General features: G+C 38.3%; 1 protein-coding gene across 1 annotated transcript in view; it reads left to right on the forward strand.

The window, feature by feature from the left end:
* The window catches only part of st14a (ST14 transmembrane serine protease matriptase a), a 74,328-nt gene extending 53,571 nt beyond the window's left edge, over nt 1-20,757 (forward strand). The window contains exons 14-20 of the mRNA XM_062060864.1: nt 3,088-3,195; nt 3,268-3,384; nt 3,461-3,586; nt 3,657-3,840; nt 8,469-8,740; nt 8,815-8,951; nt 20,147-20,757. Coding sequence (XP_061916848.1) covers nt 3,088-3,195; nt 3,268-3,384; nt 3,461-3,586; nt 3,657-3,840; nt 8,469-8,740; nt 8,815-8,951; nt 20,147-20,305 — 1,103 coding nt within the window. The 3' untranslated portion in view covers nt 20,306-20,757. The remainder of the gene's footprint in view (nt 1-3,087; nt 3,196-3,267; nt 3,385-3,460; nt 3,587-3,656; nt 3,841-8,468; nt 8,741-8,814; nt 8,952-20,146) is intronic.
* Nucleotides 20,758-24,098: the final 3,341 nt, after the last annotated feature.

Raw genomic sequence — 24,098 nt, forward strand, 5'->3', positions numbered from 1 at the left:
TAGTTAATAACATAAAAACTATAATAGTTAACATAAAAACGATGTTATAAACTATTATAGTTTTGATGTTATTAACTATTATAGTTTTTATGTTAACTATTGTATTTTTTATATTATAAACTATTAGTTTTTATGTTAACTATTATAATTTTTAAGTTATAAACTATTATAGTTTTGATGTTAACTATTGTAATTTTTAAGTTATAATCTATTATAGTTTTTATGTTATTGACTACTGTAGTTTTTATGTTATTAACTATTATAGTTTTTATGTTAACTATTATAGTTTTTATTTTATTAACTATTGTAGTTTTTATTGTATTTATTTTGATAGTTTTATATGATCTTATATAGTTTTTATGTTATTAACTATGATAGTTTTATATGATCTATTATAGTTTTTGTTATTAACTATTATAGTTTTTATGTTATTAACTATTATGGTTTTAACTATTATAGTTATGTTATTAACTATTATGGTTTTAACTATTATAGTTATGTTATTAACTATTGGTTTTAATGTTAACTATTGTAGTTTTTATGTTATTAACTATTATAGTTTTTATGTTAACATAGTTTTTATGTTATTAACTATTATAACAATGATAATAATTAACATAAAAACTATAAGTTAATAACATAAAACCCATAATAGTTTACATAAAAATTACAATAGTTAATAACATACAATCTGTAACAGTTAACATAAAAACTATCATAGTTAACATGAAAACTATGTTATAAACTATTATAGTTTTTATGTTATTAACTATTATAGATTTTATGTTATTAACTATTAGTTTTTATGTTATTAATTATTATAATTTTTATATTATAAACTTTTAGTTTTTATGTTAACTATTATAATTTTGAAGTTATAAACTATTATCGTTTTGATGTTTATAACTATTATAATTGTTATGTTAACTATTATAGTTAATGTTTCATTATTCATAACCAGCCGCCCCACCTTGTCAGAATCTCCCCAAACTTGTCCCAAATGTTTGTCTTACAACAATTTGTTGTCTATTATGGTTTTATGGCACCCCCCGCGACCCCAAAAGGGACAAGCGGTAGAAAATGGATGGTTTTTGTTATTATCGTGTTATTATTCATAACAAAACTTGTCCCGTTCGTTTGTGCTGCAAACATTTTTGGTCGATTATTAATGTGTTCAAAACGAGGTTAAACAATTTTGCAGCACACACATGTGGGGCAAGTTTGCTTATAAACAATAACACGTTAACATAAACAACATAATATTAAGTAACATAAAACTATAATAAGTACAATAACTACAATATTAATTAACATAGAAACTATAATATTAGGTAACATAGAAACTATAATATTAACATAACTATAATATTAGGTAACATAAAACTATAATATTAATTAACATAAAAACTATAATATTAACATAACTATAATATTAGGTAACATAAAAACTATAATATTAATTAACATAAAAACTATATTAGGTAACATAAAAACTATAACATTAAGTAACATAAAATTGTAATATTTAGTAACATAAAACTATAATATTAGGTAACATAAAAACTATAATATTAACATAAAAGCTATATTAGGTAAAATAAAAACTATTACATTAAGTTACATAAAAACTATAATAAGTAACATACGAACTATAATATAAGGTAACTTAAAAACTATAACATTAAGTAACATAAAAACTATAATATTAAGTAACATACAAACTATAATATAAGGTAACATAAAAACTATAACATTAAGTAACATAAAAACTATAATATTAAATTACTTAAACATAAAAACTATAATATTAAGTAACATAAAAAACTATAATATTTAGTAACATACAAACTATAATATAAGGTAACATAAAAACTATAACATTAAGTAACATAAAAACTATAATATTAAATTACTTAAACATAAAAACTATAACATTAAGTAACATAAAATTGTAATATTTAGTAACATAAAACTATAATATTAGGTAACATAAAAACTATAATATTAATTAACATAAAAGCTGTATTAGGTAACATAAAAACTATAACATTAAGTAACATAAAAACTATAATATTAAGTAACATACAAACTATAATATAAGGTAACATAAAAACTATAACATTAAGTAACATAAAAACTATAATATTAAATTACTTAAACATAAAAACCATAATATTAAGTAACATAAAAAACTATAATATTTAGTAACATAAAAACTGTAATATTAAGTGACATAAAAAACATTAAGTGACATAAAAACTATAATAAGTAACATAAAAACTATAATATTAAGTAACATAAAAACTACAACATTTAGTAACATAAAAAACATAATATTAAGTAACATAAACACTAATTTTAAGTAACATAACTATAATATTAAGTAATATAACAACTATAATATTAAGTAACATAACTACAATATTTAGTAACATAAAACGTATTAGGTTACATAAAAACTATAATATTAAGTAACATAAAAACTACAATATTTAGTAACATAAAAACATAATATTAAGTAACATAAAAACTAAAATATTAAGTGACATAAAAAACATTAAGTGACATAAAAACTATAATAAGTAACATAAAAACTATAATATTAAGTAACATAAAAACTATAACATTTAGTTAGATAAAAAACATGATAAGTAACATAAAAATTATATTATTAAGTAACATAAAAACTATATTATTAAGTAACATAAAAACTATAACATTTAGTAACATAAAAAAACTTAATATTAAGTAACATAAAAAAACTTAATATTAAGTAACATAAAAAAAATTAATATTAAGTAACATAAAAACTATAATATTAAGTAACATAAAGGTTTTGCAGCACAAACGTTTGGGCCAAAAGTGGGAGATGTTGACCAGGTTGGGGCACAGGATGATGTCACTCGTCAGAAAATGTATTTCAGAATGATTGAAAAACCGTAACGGCACAAAGGGAAACATTTTTGCACAAATGTTCCACAAAGGAGCGTCCGTGTTATTTGAATATTTGCGCCGATAAGGGGACACCTTCACACAGGTCGCTGTTTGCCGCGCTCGCGCTGTTAGCTAACCGCCGGTTCCCCGCAGAGTGCAGCTCGAAAAGCATCAGCTGCAAGAACGGGCTGTGCAAACCCATGTTCTGGAAGTGTGACGGCGTGGACGACTGCGGCGACGGCACGGACGAGCAGAACTGCGGTGAGTCACCTGCCCCGGCGGCACGGAGAAAGTGTCTAAAAGGTGTGTCAACTGTGGGCGTGGTCCGTGCAGGCGGCTGTCGGCCCGACCAGCTCTCCTGTAAGAACGGCAAGTGCGTCTCAGAGAAGAGTCGCTGCGACGGGCGAGACGACTGCGGCGACGGGTCTGACGAGCTGGACTGTGCCCGAGGTGAACTCCCTGATGGGAAAACGCGTGTTTGGCTTTTGGAGGTTTGGGCTCTGAGGCTAACGCGCTCTTCTTGCAGGGTCTTCGCCCGTGAGCTGCACCCAGCTGACGTACAGGTGCGAGAACAACAGGTGCGTCAGCAAGGTCAACCCCGAATGTGACGGCACCGCCGACTGCGAGGACGGCTCCGACGAGAAGAACTGCGGTGAGTGCCCTGCCGCTTGACTCTCCCGTCGACTTCCTGTTTGTTTGACCGGACCGTGCGGGCCCCTCAGACTGCGGCAGGAGCATGTTCAAGACCTCGCGCATCGTCGGCGGTCAGGAGGCGGAGGCCGGCGAGTTCCCGTGGCAGGTCAGCCTCCACGTCAAGGGCTACGGTCACGTGTGCGGCGCCTCCCTCATCAGTCCTCAATGGCTGGTCACCGCCGCTCACTGTGTGCAAGATGACGCCAAGACTAGGTACCTTAGCTCCGCCCTCACCCACACCTTGCCTTTTAGCCCCACACTAACTTAATTTCTTAAATCCGCCCACTGGCTGCTTGGGTCCTCCCTAATTGCATGCACCAACCTTGCTGCATAGCCCCACCCATGTTTCCTTTACCCTGCCCACGCCGTCTTAACCCCGCCTTCTCCAAGCACCATCCTTGCAGCAGACATCATCGCCTCATTTGTTTTTAGCTCCGCCCTCACTGTGTGTCACTAATCTTGATGAATGGCTCTGTCCTATTCTTTAGCTCCGCCCCTTAAGGCCCTTCGCATTGCTTAGCACTAACCTTTAGGGCTGCAACTATTAATCGATTAATTTGATTAGAAAAAAGCTTTGATTTATATTCTGTGGCTTAGATTATTTGTTTAATGAGTGTGATCGCTTAAAAGAATGTAAAACAAATTGGATAGAAGGTCATTAGAAGGTATCAGAAGTAAACTAAAGGGAAAATAGAATAAAACAGGCCAATGGAAGGTAAAAGAAGGCATATAGGGGAAAAAAATAGATCGATGAAAGGTAAAAGAAGATTAAAAAGGTACATCAAAGGTAAAAGAAGGTAAATCAAAGATAAAAGAAGGTAGATAAAGGTAAAAGAAGGAATATAAAAGGTAAAATAAGTAAATAAAAGGTAAAAGGAGGTAAACAGAAGGTAAAAGTAGTACATAAAAGGTAGATTAAAGATAAAAGCAAGAAGGAATATAGAAAGTAAAATAAGTTAAATAGAGGGTAAAATAAGGTAAATAAAAGGTTAAACAAGTTTAACAGAAAGTAAAGGAAGGCAAAGGAAGATAAAACAAGGTGAATAGAAGGTCAAATACGGTAAATGAAAGGTAAAAGGTAAATAGAAGGTTTAATAAGGTAAATAAGAGATAAAGCAAGTAAAATAGAAGATATAAGAATGTAATTAAAAGGTAAAAGAAGGCAAACAAGTTAAATGGAACGTAAATTAAAGTAAGTAAAAGGTAAAATAAGGTAAGTAAAAGGCAAAGTAAAGTAAATAGAAGGTAAAGAAGTTAAATAAAAGGGGAAGAAAGTTAAATAAAAGGGAAATTAAGGTAAATAAAAGTTAAGAGAAGGTAAAACAAGTTAAATAGAAGGTATATAAAAGGTAAAGCAAGGTAAATAGAGGGTAATGAAGTTAAAAGTTGGTACAAAAATCAGTATTGCAACGATTTTCCTTTAAACACACACTGAGGCTACAAAGTGTGTTTTATCCAATTACTCGATTAATTGAATGCAACTAGAGATGTTCGATAATATCGGCCTGCCGATATTATCGGCCAATAAATGCTTTAAAATGTAATATCGGAAATTATCAGTATCGTTTTTTTAATTATCGGTATCGTTTTATTTTTATTATTTTTATTTTTTTTATTAAATCCACATAAAAAACACAAGATACACTTACAATTAATGCACCAACCCAAAAAACCTCCCTCCCCAAAAAATAGAGATGTCCGATAATACCGGCCTGCCGATATTATCGGCCGATAAATGTTTTAAAGTGTAATATCGGAAATTATCAGTATCATTTTTTAAATTATCGGTATCGTTTTTTTTATTAAATCAACATAAAAAACACAAGATACACTTACAATTAGTGCACCAACCCAAAAAACCTCCCTCCCCCATTCACACTCATTCACACAAAAGGGTTGTTTCTTTCTGTTATTAATATTCTGCTTCCTACATTATATATCAATATATATCAATACAGTCTGCAAGGGATACAGTCCGTAAGCACACATGATTGTGCGTGCTGCTGCTCCACTAATAGTACTAACCTTTAACAGTTAATTTTACTCATTTTCATTAATTACTAGTTTCTATGTAACTGTTTTTATATTGTTTTACTTTCTTTTTTATTCAAGAAAATTTTTTTGATTTATTTATCTTATTTTATTAATTTTTAAAAAAAGGACCTTATCTTCACCATACCTGGTTGTCCAAATTAGACATAATAATGTGTTAGTCCCACGACTGTATATATCGGTATCGGTTGATATCGGTATCTGTAATTAAGAGTTGGACAATATCGGAATATCGTATATCGGCAAAAAGCCATTATCGGACATCCCTAAATACAACCAATGGCTAATTTTTTGATTAATTGGACAAACTAATGGATAGATTATGGGATTAATCTAACAAAATAAAGGCTAGATTAGTTGATTAATCAAACAAAGTAAAGGCTAGATTAGTCGATTAGTTCACAAACTAATGGATGGATCAGTCGATTAATTGAACAAACTAATGGCTAGATTAGTTGATTAATCGACAAACTAAGGGCTAGATTAATAGAACAGGGACGGCGTGGCGAAGTTGGTAGAGTGGCTGTGCCAGCAATCGGAGTGTTGCTGGTTACTGGGGTTCAATTCCCACCTTCTACCTTCCTAGTCACGTCCGTTGTGTCCTTGGGCAAGACACTTCACCCTTTGCCTCTGATGGCTGCTGGTTAGCGCCTTGCATGGCAGCTCCCGCCATCAGTGTGTGAATGGGTGTGTGAATGGGTGAATGTGGAAATACTGTCAAAGCGCTTTGAGTACCTTGAAGGTAGAAAAGCGCTATACAAGTATAACCCATTTATCATTTATCATTTATCATGACAAACTAATGGCTACATTACTTCATTAATCGAACAAAGTAATGGATAGATTAGTTGATTATTCAAACAAACTAAAGGCTAGTCGATTAATCGACAAACTAAAGGATAGATTACCTCATTAATTAAACAAACTAAAGGCTAGATTAGTTGATTAATCGACAAACTAAAGGATAGATTACCTCATTAATTAAACAAACTAAAGGCTAGATTAGTTGATTAATCGACAAACTAATGGATAGAATAGTCGATTAATTGAACAAACTAATGGGTAGATTAGTCTATTAATCGACAAACTAATGGATAGATTAGTCGATTAATTGAACAAACTAATGGAAAGAATAGTCGATTAATTGAACAAACTAATGGATAGAATAGTCGATTAATTGAACAAACTAATGGTAGATTAGTCTATTAATTGACAAACTAATGGATGGATTAGTCGATTAATTGAACAAACTAATGGCTAGATTAGTTGATTAATCGACAAACTAAGGGCTAGATTAGTCTATTAATAGAACAAACTAATGGCTACATTACTTCATTAATCGAACAAAGTAATGGATAGATTAGTTGATTATTCAAACAAACTAAAGGCTAGATTAGTCGATTAATAGACAAACTAAAGGATAGATTACCTCATTAATTAAACAAACTAAAGGCTAGATTAGTCGATTAATCGACAAACTAAAGGATAGATTACCTCATTAATTAAACAAACTAAAGGCTAGATTTGTCGATTAATCGACAAACTAAAGGATAGATTACCTCATTAATTAAACAAACTAAAGGCTAGATTAGTTGATTAATCGACAAACTAATGGATAGAATAGTCGATTAATTGAACAAACTAATGGGTAGATTAGTCTATTAATCGACACACTAATGGATAGATTAGTCGATTAATTGAACAAACTAATGGATAGAATAGTCGATTAATTGAACAAACTAATGGATAGAATAGTCGATTAATTGAACAAACTAATGGTAGATTATTCTATTAATCGACAAACTAATGGATAGATTAGTCGATTAATTAAACAAACTAATGGATAGATTAGTCGATTAATTAAACAAACTAATGGATAGAATAGTCGATTAATTGAACAAACTAATGGGTAGATTAGACTATTAATCGACACACTAATGGATAGATTAGTCGATTAATCAAACTAACTAAAGGCTAGATTAGTCGATTAATTGAACAAACTAATGGATAGATAAGTCGATTAACTAAACAAACTAAAGGCTAGATTAGTCGATTAATTGAACAAACTAATGGATAGAATAGTCGATTAATTGAACAAACTAATGGGTAGATTAGACTATTAATCGACACACTAATGGATAGATTAGTCGATTAATCAAACTAACTAAAGGCTAGATTAGTCGATTAATTGAACAAACTAATGGATCGATAAGTCGATTAACTAAACAAACTAAAGGCTAGATTAGTCGATTAATTGAACAAACTAATGGATAGAATAGTCGATTAATTGAACAAACTAATGGGTAGATTAGACTATTAATCGACACACTAATGGATAGATTAGTCGATTAATCAAACTAACTAAAGGCTAGATTAGTCGATTAATCGAACAAACTAATGGATAGATTAGTCATTTACAATAATAATTGATAGCTGCAGCGCTACTAAGCTAGCTGTGTAGCTCCAGCCACAATTCCTGGTTCCACGCTCTCCTTTAAGCCCCACCCACATTGCTGAGCACTAACCTCGATGAATACCTCCACCTTATTTTCTAAGCTCCGCCCTCATTTTGAAGCACGTTCCGCTTGGCTCCTTCCTGAGTGTTTAGCCCCGCCCTCACTCGTTACATTCTCCTTTCTGCTAAGCCCCTCCCTCCTAAGCGCTCCTCGTGCCGCCGTTGTGCTCGCTCCGCCCCTTTTGCTTAGCTCCTCCCTCCCTGGTACAAATGACTCCTTTGTTGCAAAGCTCCGCCCCCCTGCTGCTAACGCTGATAAAAAAAATGTGCGCAGGTACTCCCAGCCCGCCACGTGGGAGGCGTACATGGGCCTCCACACCCAGGGCAAAATCCCCAGCACGGTGGAGAAGAGGAACCTGAAGAGGATCATCGCGCACCCCAACTACAACGACTTCACCTTCGACAACGACATCGCCCTGATGGAGCTGGCCAGCCCGGTGGTCTACAACGACTACATCCGGCCCATCTGCCTGCCGGCCGCGCAGCACGACTTCCCGGTGGGGAGCACCGTGTGGATCACAGGCTGGGGCGCCACGCGGGAGGGAGGCGAGTCTCCACACTGAGCGCCACGGTATTGAACCATCACCGCCATAAACAACGTCTTCTTGCATGCGCTTCAGGTTTTGCCGCGACGCTGCTGCAGAAGGCGCAGGTCCGCATCATCAACCATGGCGTGTGTGACGGTCTGATGGGGGGGCAGCTGACCACCAGGATGACATGTGCCGGCGTGCTGAGCGGAGGAGTCGACGCTTGTCAGGTGACATCACTTCCTGTCTTTTCCCTCTTGCCCTATGTTTGAGACTAAAGTGGAGCTTCCGTTTACAAACTTAACCTCTTAAGGCCCAAGCTGTTTGTTTACATGCTTTTTTTATTTCTCTTTGCTATTTGGGCTTATTGGACCCTAATTAGAATAAAAACTAAATCATATTTTAATATGATGTACTTAGTCCATAAGTACACAAACGTGTACTTCCTGTGTAGTGACATGCTAATTCTTATTTTCACACTTTTTTTTTCTCTCCAAATTCCATTGTATGTTATACTCTTCTGACACCACCAGATGGCAGTATAAGTGTCCACATAAGTGGCCATAAGACCCCAATTCAGTAAGTTAAAGTTAAAGTACCAATGATTGTCACACACACACTAGGTGTGGCGAAATTATTCCCTGCATTTGACCATCACCCTTGATCACCCCCTGGGAGGTGAGGGGAGCAGTGAGCAGCAGCGGTGGCGGCGCCGGGGAATCATTTTTGGTGATTTAACCCCCAATTCCAACCCTTGATGCTGAGTGCCAAGCAGGGAGGTAATGGGTCCCATTTTTATAGTCTTTGGTATGACTCGGCCGGGGTTTGAACTCACAACCTACCGATCTCAGGGCGGGTGCTGTCCACGCATGTGGCCACTAAGGCCTCTAGAGGTTTAAAGTGGCAGTAGCGTGGAAAAACAAGTTGAAGTTATTACATACTTGCCAACCTTGAGACCTCCGATATCAGGGGGGGGGGGGGCATGGTTGTGGCGGGGAGCGTGGCTAAGGGCGTGGTTAAGAAGAGAGTATATTTACAGCTAGAATTCACCAAATCAAGTATTTCATATATATATATAATATATATATATGTATGAAATACTTGACTTTCAGTGAATTCTAGCTATATATATATATATATATATATATATATATATATATATATATATATATATATATATTTTTTTTTTTTTAAATTTTATTATACATATAAAATACTTGAATTTCAGTGTTCTGCAGGCTATCCAGTAGATGGCAGTATTGTCCTGTTTAAGAGTGTCACAACATTGCTGTTTACTGCAGACGAACTGCTTTACGGTAGACTAAACGTGACTGCTGTTGTTGTGTGTTGTTACCGCGCTGGGAGGACGTTAATGAAACTGTCTAACAATAAACCCACATAAGAAACCAAGAACTCTCTCTCCTTGTTGTGCACTCTACTCTCTAAAAGCCCTAGATGTTATGACGTCATTGGGCAGGCAAGCTGTTTATATTGTGGGAAAGCGGACGTGAGAACGGCTGTCCCCACTCAGGTCCGCATTGAGCTGGAGGGGGCGTGGCCTCCAGCTCCGGCTGAATACCGGGAGTTTGTCGGGAGAAAGTCTCTGCCGGGAGGTTGTCGGGAGAGGCGCTGAATACCGGGAGTCTCCCGCTAAAAACGGGAGGGTTGGCAAGTATGAGTTATTATCATATTTGTCTGATTTATGACACCTAAACACCTCCAAAGTTTGCGAATAAATAAATATGATCAAATAGTATCAATCTCACGGAGATTCCTGAGCCATTTTGAGACGTAGAGGAGGAGCCACCGATCCTTTCCCCATCAACAACAATGCTAATCAAGCAGACTTTCTGAGATCCAACAATGATTACTTTGTGAAAAATTATAATCCAGGACTTTATATTTATTTATAAAGGGTGGAGTTTCATCTCCGGGTTGCCCCAAGTTGAGGAGTTCTAGTACCTCGGAGTCTTAATCACGAGTGAGCTCCTCCCCCTTAGAGATTGGGTGAGAAGATTTGTCATTCGGGAGGAACTCAGAGTAAAGCTGCTGCTCCTCAATCATTTCTACAACTCTTATTTTGTTGTGATGTAGTGATTGGAGCACATACTTGTTGGTCATAAAAAACATTCATGAAGTTTGCTTCTTTTATGAATTTATTATGGGTCTACTGGACATGTGAGCAAATGTGCTGGGTCAAAAGTATACGTACAGCAATGTTAATATTTGCTTACATGTCCCTTGGCAAGTTTACCTGCAATAAGGCGCTTTTGGTAGCCATCCACAAGCTTCTGCTTGAATTTTTGACCACAAAATTGGTGCAGTTCAGCTAAATGTGTTGCTTTTCTGACATGGACTTGTTTCTTCAGCATTGTCCACACGTTTAAGTCAGGACTTTGGAAAGGCCATTCTAAAACCTTCATTCTAGCCTGATTTAGCCATTCCTTTACCCCTTTTGAGGTGTGTTTGGGGTCATTGTCCTGTTGGAACACCCAACTGCGCCCAAGACCCAACCTCCGGGCTGATGATTTTAGCTTGTCCTGAAGAATTTGGAGGTAATCCTCCTTTTTCATTGTCCCATTTACTCTCTGTAAAGCACCAGTTCCATTGGCAGCAGCAAAACAGGCCCAGAGCATAATACTACCACCACCATGCTTGACAGTGGGAATGGTGTTCCTGGGATTAAGGGCCTCACCTTTTCTCCTCCTAACATATTGCTGGGTATTGTGGCCAAACAGCTCAAGTTTTGTTTCATCTGACATCACACGGACAAAGATCAGACCTTCTGGAGGAAAGTTCTGTGGTCAGATGAAACAAAAATTGAGCTGTTTGGCCACAAAACTCAGCAAAAGTGAACAGTTTTTTCCCCTCGGCCATCAGGCAAATGAACAATAACTCCTAACAGCAGCTCCTTGAATTCCTTGAATCCCTTCTAAGTCTATCTGATAGCTCAGTCACAGCTCTTTTTATTACCAAATATGTGTTATATGTGTTTTATGTCGCACGTTTGCACCAAGAAAAATTCCTAGTTTGTGAACCCGTTCTCAAACAATGGCAATAAAACTATTCTGATTCTGATTCTGATTCTAAAGGAATGGCTAAATCAGACTAGAATTAAGGTTTCCCAACGTGTGGACAATGCTGAAGAAACAAGTCCATGTCAGAAAAGCAACACATTTAGCTGAACTGCACCAATTTTGTCAAGAGGAGTGGTCAAAAATTCAAGCAGAAGCTTGTGGATGGCTACCAAAAGCGTCTTATTGCAGTGAAACTTGCCAAGGGACATGTTAGCAAATATTAAAGGCCTACTGAAAGCCACTACTACCGACCACGCAGTCTGATAGTTTATATATCAATGATGAAATCTTAACATTGCAACACATGCCAATACGGCCGGGTTAACTTATAAAGTGACATTTTAAATTTCCAGCGAAAATTCCGGTTGAAAACGTCTATGTATGATGACGTATGCGCGTGACGTCAATCGTTGAAACAGAAGTATTCGGACACCATTGTATCCAATACAAAAAGCTCGGTTTTCATCTCAAAATTCCACAGTATTCTGGACATCTGTGTTTGTGAATCTTTTGCAATTTGTTTAATGAACAATGAAGACTGCAAAGAAGAAAGCTGTAGGTGGGATCGGTGTATTAGCGGCTGGCTGCAGCAACACAACCAGGAGGACTTTGACTTGGATAGCAGACGCGCTATCCGACGCTAGCCTCCGACCGCATCGATGATCGGGTGAAGTCCTTCATCGCTCCGTCGATCGCTGGAACGCAGGTGAGCACGGGTGTTGATGAGCAGATGCGGGCGTAAGTGGATAGCTAATGTTTTTATCATAGCTCTGTGAGGTCCCGTTGCTAAGTTAGCTTCAATGGCGTCGTTAGCAACAGAAGGTGTAAATCTCGCGCCAGGCCGTACCCATATCCGCAGCAGGTCTCCAAGGTGAACAGCCTCTGGCATGTTACAAGCTTCGCCAGGCTGGAAAGCATTAACTGTGTATTTACATGTCCATGGTTTAATAGTATTGTTGATCTTCTGTCTATCCTTCCAGTCAGGGGTTTATTTCTTTTGTTTCTATCTGCAGTTAAGCCCGATGCTATCACGTTAGCTCCGTAGCTAAAGTGATTCGCCGATGTATTGTCGTGGGGATAAAAGTCACTGTGAATGTCCATTTCGCGTTCTCGACTCTCATTTTCAAGAGGATATAGTATCCGAGGTGGTTTAAAATACAAATCCGTGATCCACAATAGAAAAAGGAGAGAGTGTGGAATCCAATGAGCCAGCTTGTACCTAAGTTACGGTCAGAGCGAAAAAAGATGCGTCCGGCACTGCACTCTAGTCCTTCACTCTCACGTTCCTCATCCACGAATCTTTCATCCTGGCTCAAATTAATGGGGTAATCGTCGCTTTCTCGGTCCGAATTGCTCTCGCTGCTGGTGTAAACAATGGGGAAATGTGAGGAGCCCTTCAACCTGTGACGTCACGCTACTTCCGGTACAGGCAAGGCTTTTTTTATCAGCGACCAAAAGTTGCGAAATTTATCGTCGATGTTCTCTACTAAATCCTTTCAGCAAAAATATGGCAATATCGTGAAATGATCAAGTATGACACATAGAATGGATCTGCTATCCCCGTTTAAAGGATTTAGTATAGAACGACGATAAAGATCGCAACTTTTGGTATCTGATAAAAACAACCCTTTCCCCTACCGGAAGTAGCGTGACATCGCAAGACAAAGGATTCCTCACAATTCCGCTTTGTTTACAATGGAGCGAGAGACATTCGGACCGAGAAAGCGACGATTACCGCATTAATTTGAGCAAAGATGAAAGATTCGTGGATGAAGAACTTTAGAGTGAAGGACTACAGTGTAGTGCGGGGTGTATCTTTTTTCGCTCTGACCGTAACTTAGGTATAAGGGTTCATTGGATTCCACACTCTCTCCTTTTTCTATTGTGGATCACGGATTTGTATTTTAAACCACCTCGGATACTATATACTCTTGAAAATGAGAGACGAGAAGGCGAAATGGACATTCACAGTGACTGAACATGTAAATACACGGTTAATAATTTTCAGCTTTGCGAAGCTAAAAAAATAGAAGCTAACTTAGCTACATAGCTAACGTGATAGCAGGCTCAAATGCGGATAGAAACAAAATTTAAAAAAACCCTGACTGGAAGGATAGACAGAAGATCAACAATACTATTAAACCATGAACATGTAAATACACGGTTAATAATTTTCAGCTTGGCAAAGCTAAAAAAATAGAAGCTAACTAACTTAGCTACGGAGCTAACGTGATAGCATCAGTCTCAAATGCAGATAGAAACTAAATAAAAAAAAACCCTGACTGGAAGGATAGACAGAAGATCAACAATACTATTAAACCATGAACATGTAAATACACGGTTAATAATTTTCAGCTTTGCGAAGCTAAAACAATAGAAGCTAACTTAGCTACATAGCTAACGTGATAGCAGGCTCAAATGCAGATAGAAACAAAATTTAAAAAAACCCTGACTGGAAGGATAGACAGAAGATCAACAATACTATTAAACCATGAACATGTAAATACACGATTAATAATTTTCAGCTTGGCGAAGCTAAAAAAATAGAAGCTAACTAACTTAGCTATGGAGCTAACGTGATAGCATCAGTCTCAAATGCAGATAGAAACTAAATTTAAAAAAAACCCTGACTGGAAAGATAGACAGAAGATCAACAATACTATTAAACCATGAACATGTAAATACACGGTTAATAATTTTCAGCTTGGCGAAGCTAAAAAAATAGAAGCTAACTTAGCTACATAGCTAAGGTGATAGCAGGCTCAAATGCAGATAGAAACTAAATAAAAAAAACCTCATACCAAAGACTATAAAAATGGGACCCATTACCTCCCTGCTTGGCACTCAGCATCAAGGGTTGGAGTTGGGGGTTAAATCACCAAAATGATTCCCGGGCGCGGCGCCGCTGCTGCCCACTGCTCCCCAAGGGGATGGGTCAAATGCAGAGGACAAATTTCACCACATCTAGTGTGTGTGTGACAATCATTGGTACTTTAATCTTTAATCTTAAATAAGATCAACAATACTATTAAACCATGAACATGTAAATACACGGTTAATAATTTTCAGCTTGGCGAAGCTAAAAAAAATAGAAGCTAACTAACTTAGCTACGGAGCTAACGTGATAGCATCAGTCTCAAATGCAGATAAAAACTAAATAAAAAAAAACCCTGACTGGAAGGATAGACAGAAGATCAACAATACTATTAAACCATGAACATGTAAATACACGGTTAATAATTTTCAGCTTTGCGAAGCTAAAACAATAGAAGCTAACTTAGCTACATAGCTAACATGATAGCAGGCTCAAATGCAGATAGAAACAAAATTTTAAAAAACCCTGACTGGAAGGATAGACAGAAGATCAACAATACTATTAAACCATGAACATGTAAATACACGATTAATAATTTTCAGCTTGGCGAAGCTAAAAAAATAGAAGCTAACTAACTTAGCTATGGAGCTAACGTGATAGCATCAGTCACAAATGCAGATAGAAACTAAATTAAAAAAAAAACCCTGACTGGAAGGATAGACAGAAGATCAACAATACTATTAAACCATGAACATGTAAATACACGGTTAATAATTTTCAGCTTGGCGAAGCTAAAAAAATAGAAGCTAACTTAGCTACATAGCTAATGTGATAGCAGGCTCAAATGCAGATAGAAACTAAATTAAAAAAAACTCATACCAAAGACTATAAAAATGGGACCCATTACCTCCCTGCTTGGCACTCAGCATCAAGGGTTGGAGTTGGGGGTTAAATCACCAAAATGATTCCCGGGCGCGGCGCCGCTGCTGCCCACTGCTCCCCAAGGGGATGGGTCAAATGCAGAGGACAAATTTCACCACATCTAGTGTGAGTGTGACAATCATTGGTACTTTAATCTTTAATCTTAAATAAGATCAACAATACTATTAAACAGAGGTGTGGACTCGAGTCACATGACTTGGACTCGAGTCAGACTCGAGTCATGAATTTGATGACTTTGGACTCGACTTGACAAATTGTAAAGAGACTTGCAACTCGACTTAGACTTTAACATCAATGACTTGTGACTTCACTTGGACTTGAGCCTTTTGACTTGACATGACTTGCTACTTTCCCCAAAACCCAAAGATTAAAAAGTTATTTGGGAGCGCGCCGCTCCGTATTTTTCCTTTTCTTCGTCTGTGTCTATCAGCGTGTTGTTCCTGTCAGCGTGTGTGCTGTCAGTACAACAGCCAATCAAATTAGATCTACGCTGTTTTCATCACACAGCTCTCATCCAATCCAATTGCAGGACAACCAATGAAGAAGAATTGTCAAACAATGCGGCAGTGAGAAACAATTATGCCAAAGTTAATTTAGTTCGGGTATTAAAACTACGACTCGGTCAACAAAAAACGAATAGCCCTATGCAAATCATGCAGTTCGAATATTATAGACGGAGACGTAACAACTTCCAACTTTGTTCGACATTTGAAGTTCCACAAAGAAGGGTAAGTTTTGAATGTAAGCTAACGTTTATTGGCTAAGTAACGTGACTTTTATTTGCTGTGTAGTTAAATCAGTGAGGCTGTAAACTCACTGCTAACGTTATAACCATAGACATGTTATAATGGTAGGCAGCATCGAGCGCTACTGCTTACTGGCGCAGACAAGACACGGGGCAGCCATCTTGGAGTGGTGATCCGCTCCACTCAGTGCAATGCATTTTGGCAGGAGCAATGAACTGTCAGCGCATTTAATTCATCTTACCTCACTGAATACCACTGATTTTCACGCGCTTTGTTGTCATACGTGTAGCTATGATAACGGACACATGTTTTGGCGTGTTTTATTATTCATAGTTTGCTTAACAGTAATATAATATTCTTATACGCTATAAGTGACCAGACGTCCGAGATCAAAACTGGGAATATAATCCCCAGAGAAGGGGGAAAAAAACGGTCAGCTATTTTTAAATTGAAGAAACAATATGATTAGGTTATATATACATGTGTATATCCTACATAAACAATGTATGAATACATTAGATATCTATATATCTTATAGACCGTATCTCTGTTGCTGCAGCAGCAGAGAGTTTATTCTGTCTTGACACTTTGTGTTGATATTTTGTATTACATTCTTCCCTTAAATGATCATGTTTACAGTGATTGTTATATATGTATTTTTTATGTATGTCGCTTTGGATAAAAGCGTCTGCCAAATACTTAAACATATATAAACACCTGAAAGTCTTTATATCAGCTAAAACCACCAATCTGTTTCACTGGATTCAGAATAAAACCAAATGCTGTCTTACCCAACAATGTTAGTATTTGAATATTGTTACTTGAAGACTTATTCCTGGTTACAATTATACTGTTAAGAAAGTATTGTCTTATATTTTGCCTAAAATGAGAATGCATCATAATCAATGGCGGCTGGTGAATTTTGTTTTAGGTGGGGCTGAAAGTTTGTAAACCAAACCCCTTTAGGGGCGTCATCCTCCCCCAGAAGATTTCTTTGTGATTTTCACATACAAATATTGAAGATCTTTGCTCCTTCTCAACTCTGTGGTAATGTTATTTTCGTAAAATACAACCAATAGTACATTAATGTTAAATCTTACTTGTGAAAAGTAATCCCCCGATTCCTATTTTCAACAGTCCGCTCATTTGAGCAGGAAAACGCTGAACACCCGCCCGGCATCTTTGTTTTCTACCTGTCAACTGTCAGTTTAGGCTGCTCGCCGGCTCCTCGACACCACTTCAAGATGCAAATTGCTCGCGTCACAGCAACCAATGCTGCGTCTACTTATAAGATGTCTGTGGTTATAACGTCATTGCAAACACGGCAATCTGTTGCGTCCACTGCAGTTCGCTACCTTATTCATACTTTTTGTCAAGTGATTTTTTTTAAGCAGGGTTGCATGAGGTACCTATACTTAACGTTACGTTAGTCAATGTATCACACACAATAACGTAACGTTAGACGGCGGTCAGCAGCACCGCGTATTTTAGCCACCTACAAAAAGACAAACATAGTCAAATAAAGGTCAGTTAAAATGTATTAAGAATATGTGTACATATTGCATAGGGCCCTGACATCTAAAAAGTACAACTCTGTTCATTGTTATGTTCATGTATTTGTTATGTTTTTCATGTGTACACACACATAAACACACATACAGTATGAGATGAGATCAATGAGATAAGGTAAGAACAGAATAGAAACTGCTGTGGAACTAGTTACAATGCAATATGCCATGGACATACAATGTTAACACTTTTGTACAAATAAGTACAGTTGCACTTGTTTTTGCAAATGTGTTTATTCTGTAAAGGAATGAGTTAAATGTTTAAATTTGTTTACACTATTAAAATGACTGGTTAATAGTGCTATTATGAATTGCAATGTCAGTACTATTTTTGTTCCTGCTATTTCAAATGCACTTGTTTTAATAAATAAATACAACGTTTTAAAAGCATACACAATCTGTGTAAAAATATTAGTCTGTGGTTAAAAGGACTTGAAAGGACTCGAAACTCAAAATGCATGACTTGTGACTTGACTTGAGACTTTCCAGTCTTGACTTTGGACTTGACTCGGGACTTGCCTGTCTTGACTCGGGACTTGACTCGAGACTTGAGGGCAAAGACTTGAGACTTACTTGTGACTTGCAAAGCAATGACTTGGTCCCACCTCTGCTATTAAACCATGAACATGTAAATACACGGTTAATAATTTTCAGCTTGGCGAAGCTAAAAAAATAGAAGCTAACTTAGATGTGGCGGCGGGCGTTGTACGCTTTTGACGACACCTCGGCCGCCATCAGAGTCGACAAGAAACATATATTTCCCCAAAGTTACGTACGTGACATGCACATATCGACACGCACGTACGGGCAAGCGATCAAATGTTTGGAAGCCAAAGCTGTACTCACCGTAGTGCGTCTGCTATCCTGCTCAAAACCCAACACAACCTCCTGGTGTTGGTGTTGCTGCAGCCAGCCGCTAATACACCGATCGCACCTACAACTTTCTTATTTGCAGTCTCCATTGTCCATTAAACAAATTGCAAAAGATTCACCAACACAGATGTCCAGAATACTGTGGAATTTTGTCGAAGAAAACAGAGGTATTTGAATTGGGTCCAAACACTTCCCTAGACCTCATGACGTCACGCGCATACGTCATCATACCGCAACGTTTTCAAGCGGAAGTTTCCCGGGAAATTTCAAATTGCACTTTATAAGTTAACCCGGCCGTATTGGCATGTGTTGCAATGTTAAGATTTCATCTTTGATGTATAAACTATCAGACTGCGTGGTTGGTAGTAGTGGCTTTCAGTAGGTCTTTAACATTGCTGTGCGTATACTTTTGACCCAGCACATTTGTTTACATTTTCAGTAGGGATGTCCGATAATGGCTTTTTGCCGATATCCGATATTCCGATATTGTCCAACTCTTTAATTACCGATACCGATATCAACCGATACCGATATCAACCGATACCGATATCAACCGATATATACAGTCATGGAATTAACACATTATTATGCCTAATTTGGACAACCAGGTATGGTGAAGATAAGGTACTTTTTTAAAAAAATTGTAAAATAAGATAAATAAATTAAAAACATTTTCTTGAATAAAAAAGAAAGTACAACAATATAAAAACCGTTACATAGAAACTAGTAATGAATAAAAATGAGTAAAATGAACTGTTAAAGGTTAGTACTATTAGTGGAGCAGCAGCACGCACAATCATGTGTGCTTACGGACTGTATCCCTTGCAGACTGTATTGATATATATTGATATATAATGTAGGAACCAGAATATTAATAACAGAAAGAAACAACCCTTTTGTGTGAATGAGTGTAAATGGGGGAGGGAGGTTTTTTGGGTTGGTGCACTAATTGTAAGTGTATCTTGTGTTTTTTATGTTGATTTAATAATTTAAAAAAAATAAAAAAATAAAAAAACCAATACCGATAATAAAAAAAACGATACCGATAATTTCCGATATTACATTTTAACGCATATATCGGCCGATAATATCGGCAGGCCGATATTATCGGACATCTCTAATTTTCAGTAGACCCATAATAAATTCATAAAAGAAGCAAACTTCATGAATGTTTTTTGTGATAAACAAGTATGTGCTCCAATCACTACATCACAACAAAATAGGAGTCAAAAGTAGAAAACTTTTGACCACGACCCCTGCTCGAGTGCATCAGAAACTGTGTGTACATTTTCTGGATTTCAACGTACGGACAGTTTTTAAGCAGGGAATCCACGCAACTCTTAATACACGAGGCCCCCCAACCCCCCCCAGCACAATGCTAACACGTGCCTTTGTCTTCCTCAGGGCGACTCCGGCGGGCCGCTCTCCATTCCGTCGGGCAACCGCATGTTCCTGGGCGGGGTGGTCAGCTGGGGCGACGGCTGCGCGCGCAGGAACAAGCCCGGAATCTACACCACAATCACCAAATTCCGCGGCTGGATCAAACAGAACACGGGGGTGTAGAAGAAAGGGCCCCGGGGCCTCGGGACACAAACACGGACTGAGACACGCACGTTAGTGTGTGCCGTCGACCTGCCAGCCCCGACGTGCGGCACGAGACCGCCCCCTGCTGGGCTGGCAGCAGCACTGTTCGGTGTCCACTGTGATTTGTAAATAGCTTTTATTGGCTGTGTTAGCATATTTGGCTCATACTGTACTTTTCTCGGTCTTTTCTCCGCCATACACTAAAGACAAAGCTCAATCCACCCTACCTCCTCTGACGCGGCCCACATTTAACCTCTTTAGTCAGAGGTCCCTGAACGCATCTTTGGTTTGAAATACCTTAGCAGCGATGTCATCACGACAGAAAAGGCTTTTTTTTAAAATAGTTTTTATCTCAACAAATAGGTGGTGCAACAGTCAGTGTGCAGTTTTTAGCAGATGTTTTAAATAAAATATTTCTAATATAAGTCCGCGTTCCATGTATTTCTCTACTGTGACTTGTATACGTCCGTTTGGGCACCTTTTCTGGATCATACTCCCGGGAGCCTTTTGGCCATGGAGACCAGCTGCTGGGTCTCTGCCACACCAGAGTCCGTTTGGGGAGACTGGAGGAGATGCGGATGAAGAAACGGGGCTGCGGAGCTGGCGCTGAACGCCGGGACGGACAAGCTTCACAGTGTCTTGGCTGAATGAGCAGGTATCGGACACCTCCTGTTGGTGAATCTTTTGCAATTTGTTTAATGAACAATGGAGACTGCAAAGAAGAAAGCTGTAGGTGGGATCGGTGTATTAGCGGCTGGCTGCAGCAACACAACCAGGAGGACTTTGACTTGGATAGCAGACGCGCTAGCCGACGCTAGCCGCCGACCACACGGATGATCGGGTGAAGTCCTCCGTCCTTCCGTCGATCACTGGAACGCAGGTGAGCACGGGTCTTGATGAGGGCTGGCTGGCATAGGTGGAGCGCTAATGTTTTTAGCATAGCTCTGTGAGGTCCCGTTGCTAAGTTAGCTTCAACGGTGTCGTTAGCAACAGCATTGTTAAGCTTCGCCAAGCTGGGAATTATTAACCGTGTATTTACATGGCCATGGTTTAATAGTATTGTTGATCTTCTGTCCATCCTTCCAGTCAGGGGTTTATTTCTTTTGTTTCTATTTGCATTTGAGCCTGATGCTATCACGTTAGCTCAGTAGCTAAAGAGCTTCGCCGATGTATTGTCGTGGAGATAAAAGTCACTGTGAATGTCCATTTTGCGTTCTCGACTCTCATTTTCAAGAGGATATAGTATCCCAGGTGGTTTAAAATACAAATCCGTGATCCACAATAGAAAAAGGAGAAAGTGTGGAATCCAATGAACCCTTGTACCTAAGTTACGGTCAGAGCGAAAAAAGATACGTCCTGCACTGCACTGTAGTCCTTCACTCTCACATTCCTCATCCACGCTCAAATTAATGGGGTAATCGTCGCTTTCTCGGTCCGAATCGCTCTCGCTGCATTGTAAACAATGGGAAAATGTGAGGAGTCCTTCCTCCGGTGACGTCACGCTACTTCCGGTATAGGCAAGGCTTTTTTTTATCAGCGACCAAAAGTTGCGACCTTTATCGTCGTTGTTCTCTACTAAATCCTTTCAGCAAAAATATGGCAATATCGCGAAATGATCAAGTATGACACATAGAATGGATCTGCTATCCCCGTTTAAATAAAACAATTTCATTTCAGTAGGCCTTTAAAGTACCAATGGTTGTCACACACACACTAGTGGGGAAATTTGTCCTCTGCATTTGACCCATTTCCCTTGCTCACCCCCTGGAAGGTGAGGTGAGCAGTGAGCAGCAGCGGTGGCCACGCCCGGGAATCATTTTGGTGATTTAACCCCCAATTCCAACCCTTGATGCTGAGTGCCAAGCAGGGAGATAATGGCTCCCATTTTTATAGTCTTTGGTATGACTCGGCCGGGGTTTGAACTCACAACCTACCCATCTCAGGGCGGACACTCTAACCACTGGGCCACTGAGTAGTAGACGCATCCTTGCTCATCCGTGCGGACTGGACACTGGCCGAGATTTGGTGGGCGGTTGAGGGTGGAGTCGGCTCTCTTGGTTGCTTTGTTGGGTCCGCTCCTGTCTCTGGCCATGCTCCCTCCACCCCAGCAGACGATGGCTTGGAACACCGCAGAGGCCACCACAGTGTATATGTTTCTTTTGTTGTTGTTTTACTTCTGTAGTTGTATGTAGAAATGGCTGGTTGCATCAGCTCTGCTCTTTTTGTGTTCTTTGATGTTTCCCTCTTACACACGTTTGTGTGTGTGCTATGGCTATGAGTTTTTTTTTCTCCCTTGGCCTCAGTCTGGATCCGCTCTCATCCCCCAATCCTTGTTTATGTTAACATACCAGCGGCACAATTACATGCCAAACATTCAACAGTTGTCAACATTTGGAAATGTGTGGGGGGAGATGTGGCCAGCGCGCTTGCAGGAGCAAAGGTCACCGCCGCTGTCCATGGTGCTGACGGCGAGACACAGCTAGCAGGTGATTAGATTTCACAGGTGGTACGTGTTAATCTAATCATCTGTTGTCTTTTACAGTGAGCGGCACGGTTCAGGAGAGGTTGGAGAGACTTTTGAGAGACTGAAAAGTCAAATAGCGCAAAACTATTGATGTATATTAAAACTTTGTTCAACTCTGGACGCCGGTCTCCTGTGACGTGTGTGAACAGCGAGACCGCTAGGAAGCGACTTCCACAGTAAAGTTTCTGTCCTCTTTAATATGACAAAGCATAACATGCTTGTTACATAAGATATACGTAATATTAACATTAGTGTTGCCTAATATATTTTAAAGTTGGTAAAATATATAAACTGTGTAGAAGAGCTTGAAAACTAAACCATGTTTAGAAGAAAATAAAAATACTTGAGTAACATCCTATAATACTTTTTTAATGTACACTACCGTTCAAAAGTTTGGGGTCACCCCAACAATTTTGTGGAATAGCCTTCATTTCTAAGAACAAGAATAGACTGTCGAGTTTCAGATGAAAGTTCTCTTTTTCTGGCCATTTTGAGCGTTTAATTGACCCCACAAATGTGATGCTCCAGAAACTCAATCTGCTCAAAGGAAGGTCAGTTTTGTAGCTTCTGTAACGAGCTAAACTGTTTTCAGATGTGTGAACATGATTGCACAAGGGTTTTCTAATCATCAATTAGCCTTCTGAGCCAATGAGCAAACACATTGTACCATTAGAACACTGGAGTGATAGTTGCTGGAAATGGGCCTCTATACACCTATGTAGATATTGCACCAAAAACCAGACATTTGCAGCTAGAATAGTCATTTACCACATTAGCAATGTATAGAGTGTATTTCTTTAAAGTTAAGACTAGTTTAAAGTTATCTTCATTGAAAAGTACAGTGCTTTTCCTTCAAAAATAAGGACATTTCAATGTGACCCCAAACTTTTGAACGGTAGTGTATATTACACTTACTTTACACAGTTTAAATAATAATATCTTGGGCTCTACAAGGCTGCTTTGAATCATGGTACTGTTTAATACCCAGATAGCAGAAGAAGTAGAAAGATGGGCCTCGTAACCTCACCATAACTTAGGATGGTAGGCAGAGTCACATGACCTACCAGGCAGAGAACATGCCAATCCACCTATTAGGACAGGATGTGACACCACAGACGCAACAATTCAATGCAATAAACATTATGTATTTATGATACTGAGATAGGCTCCAGCACCCACCGCGACCCCGAAAGGGAAAAGCGGTAGAAAATGGATGGATGGATGAATACTGATGTTTGTAATTTTACA

Source organism: Entelurus aequoreus, linkage group LG10 (genome assembly GCF_033978785.1).
Source record: "Entelurus aequoreus isolate RoL-2023_Sb linkage group LG10, RoL_Eaeq_v1.1, whole genome shotgun sequence".
In the NCBI taxonomy this organism is placed as follows: domain Eukaryota; kingdom Metazoa; phylum Chordata; class Actinopteri; order Syngnathiformes; family Syngnathidae; genus Entelurus; species Entelurus aequoreus.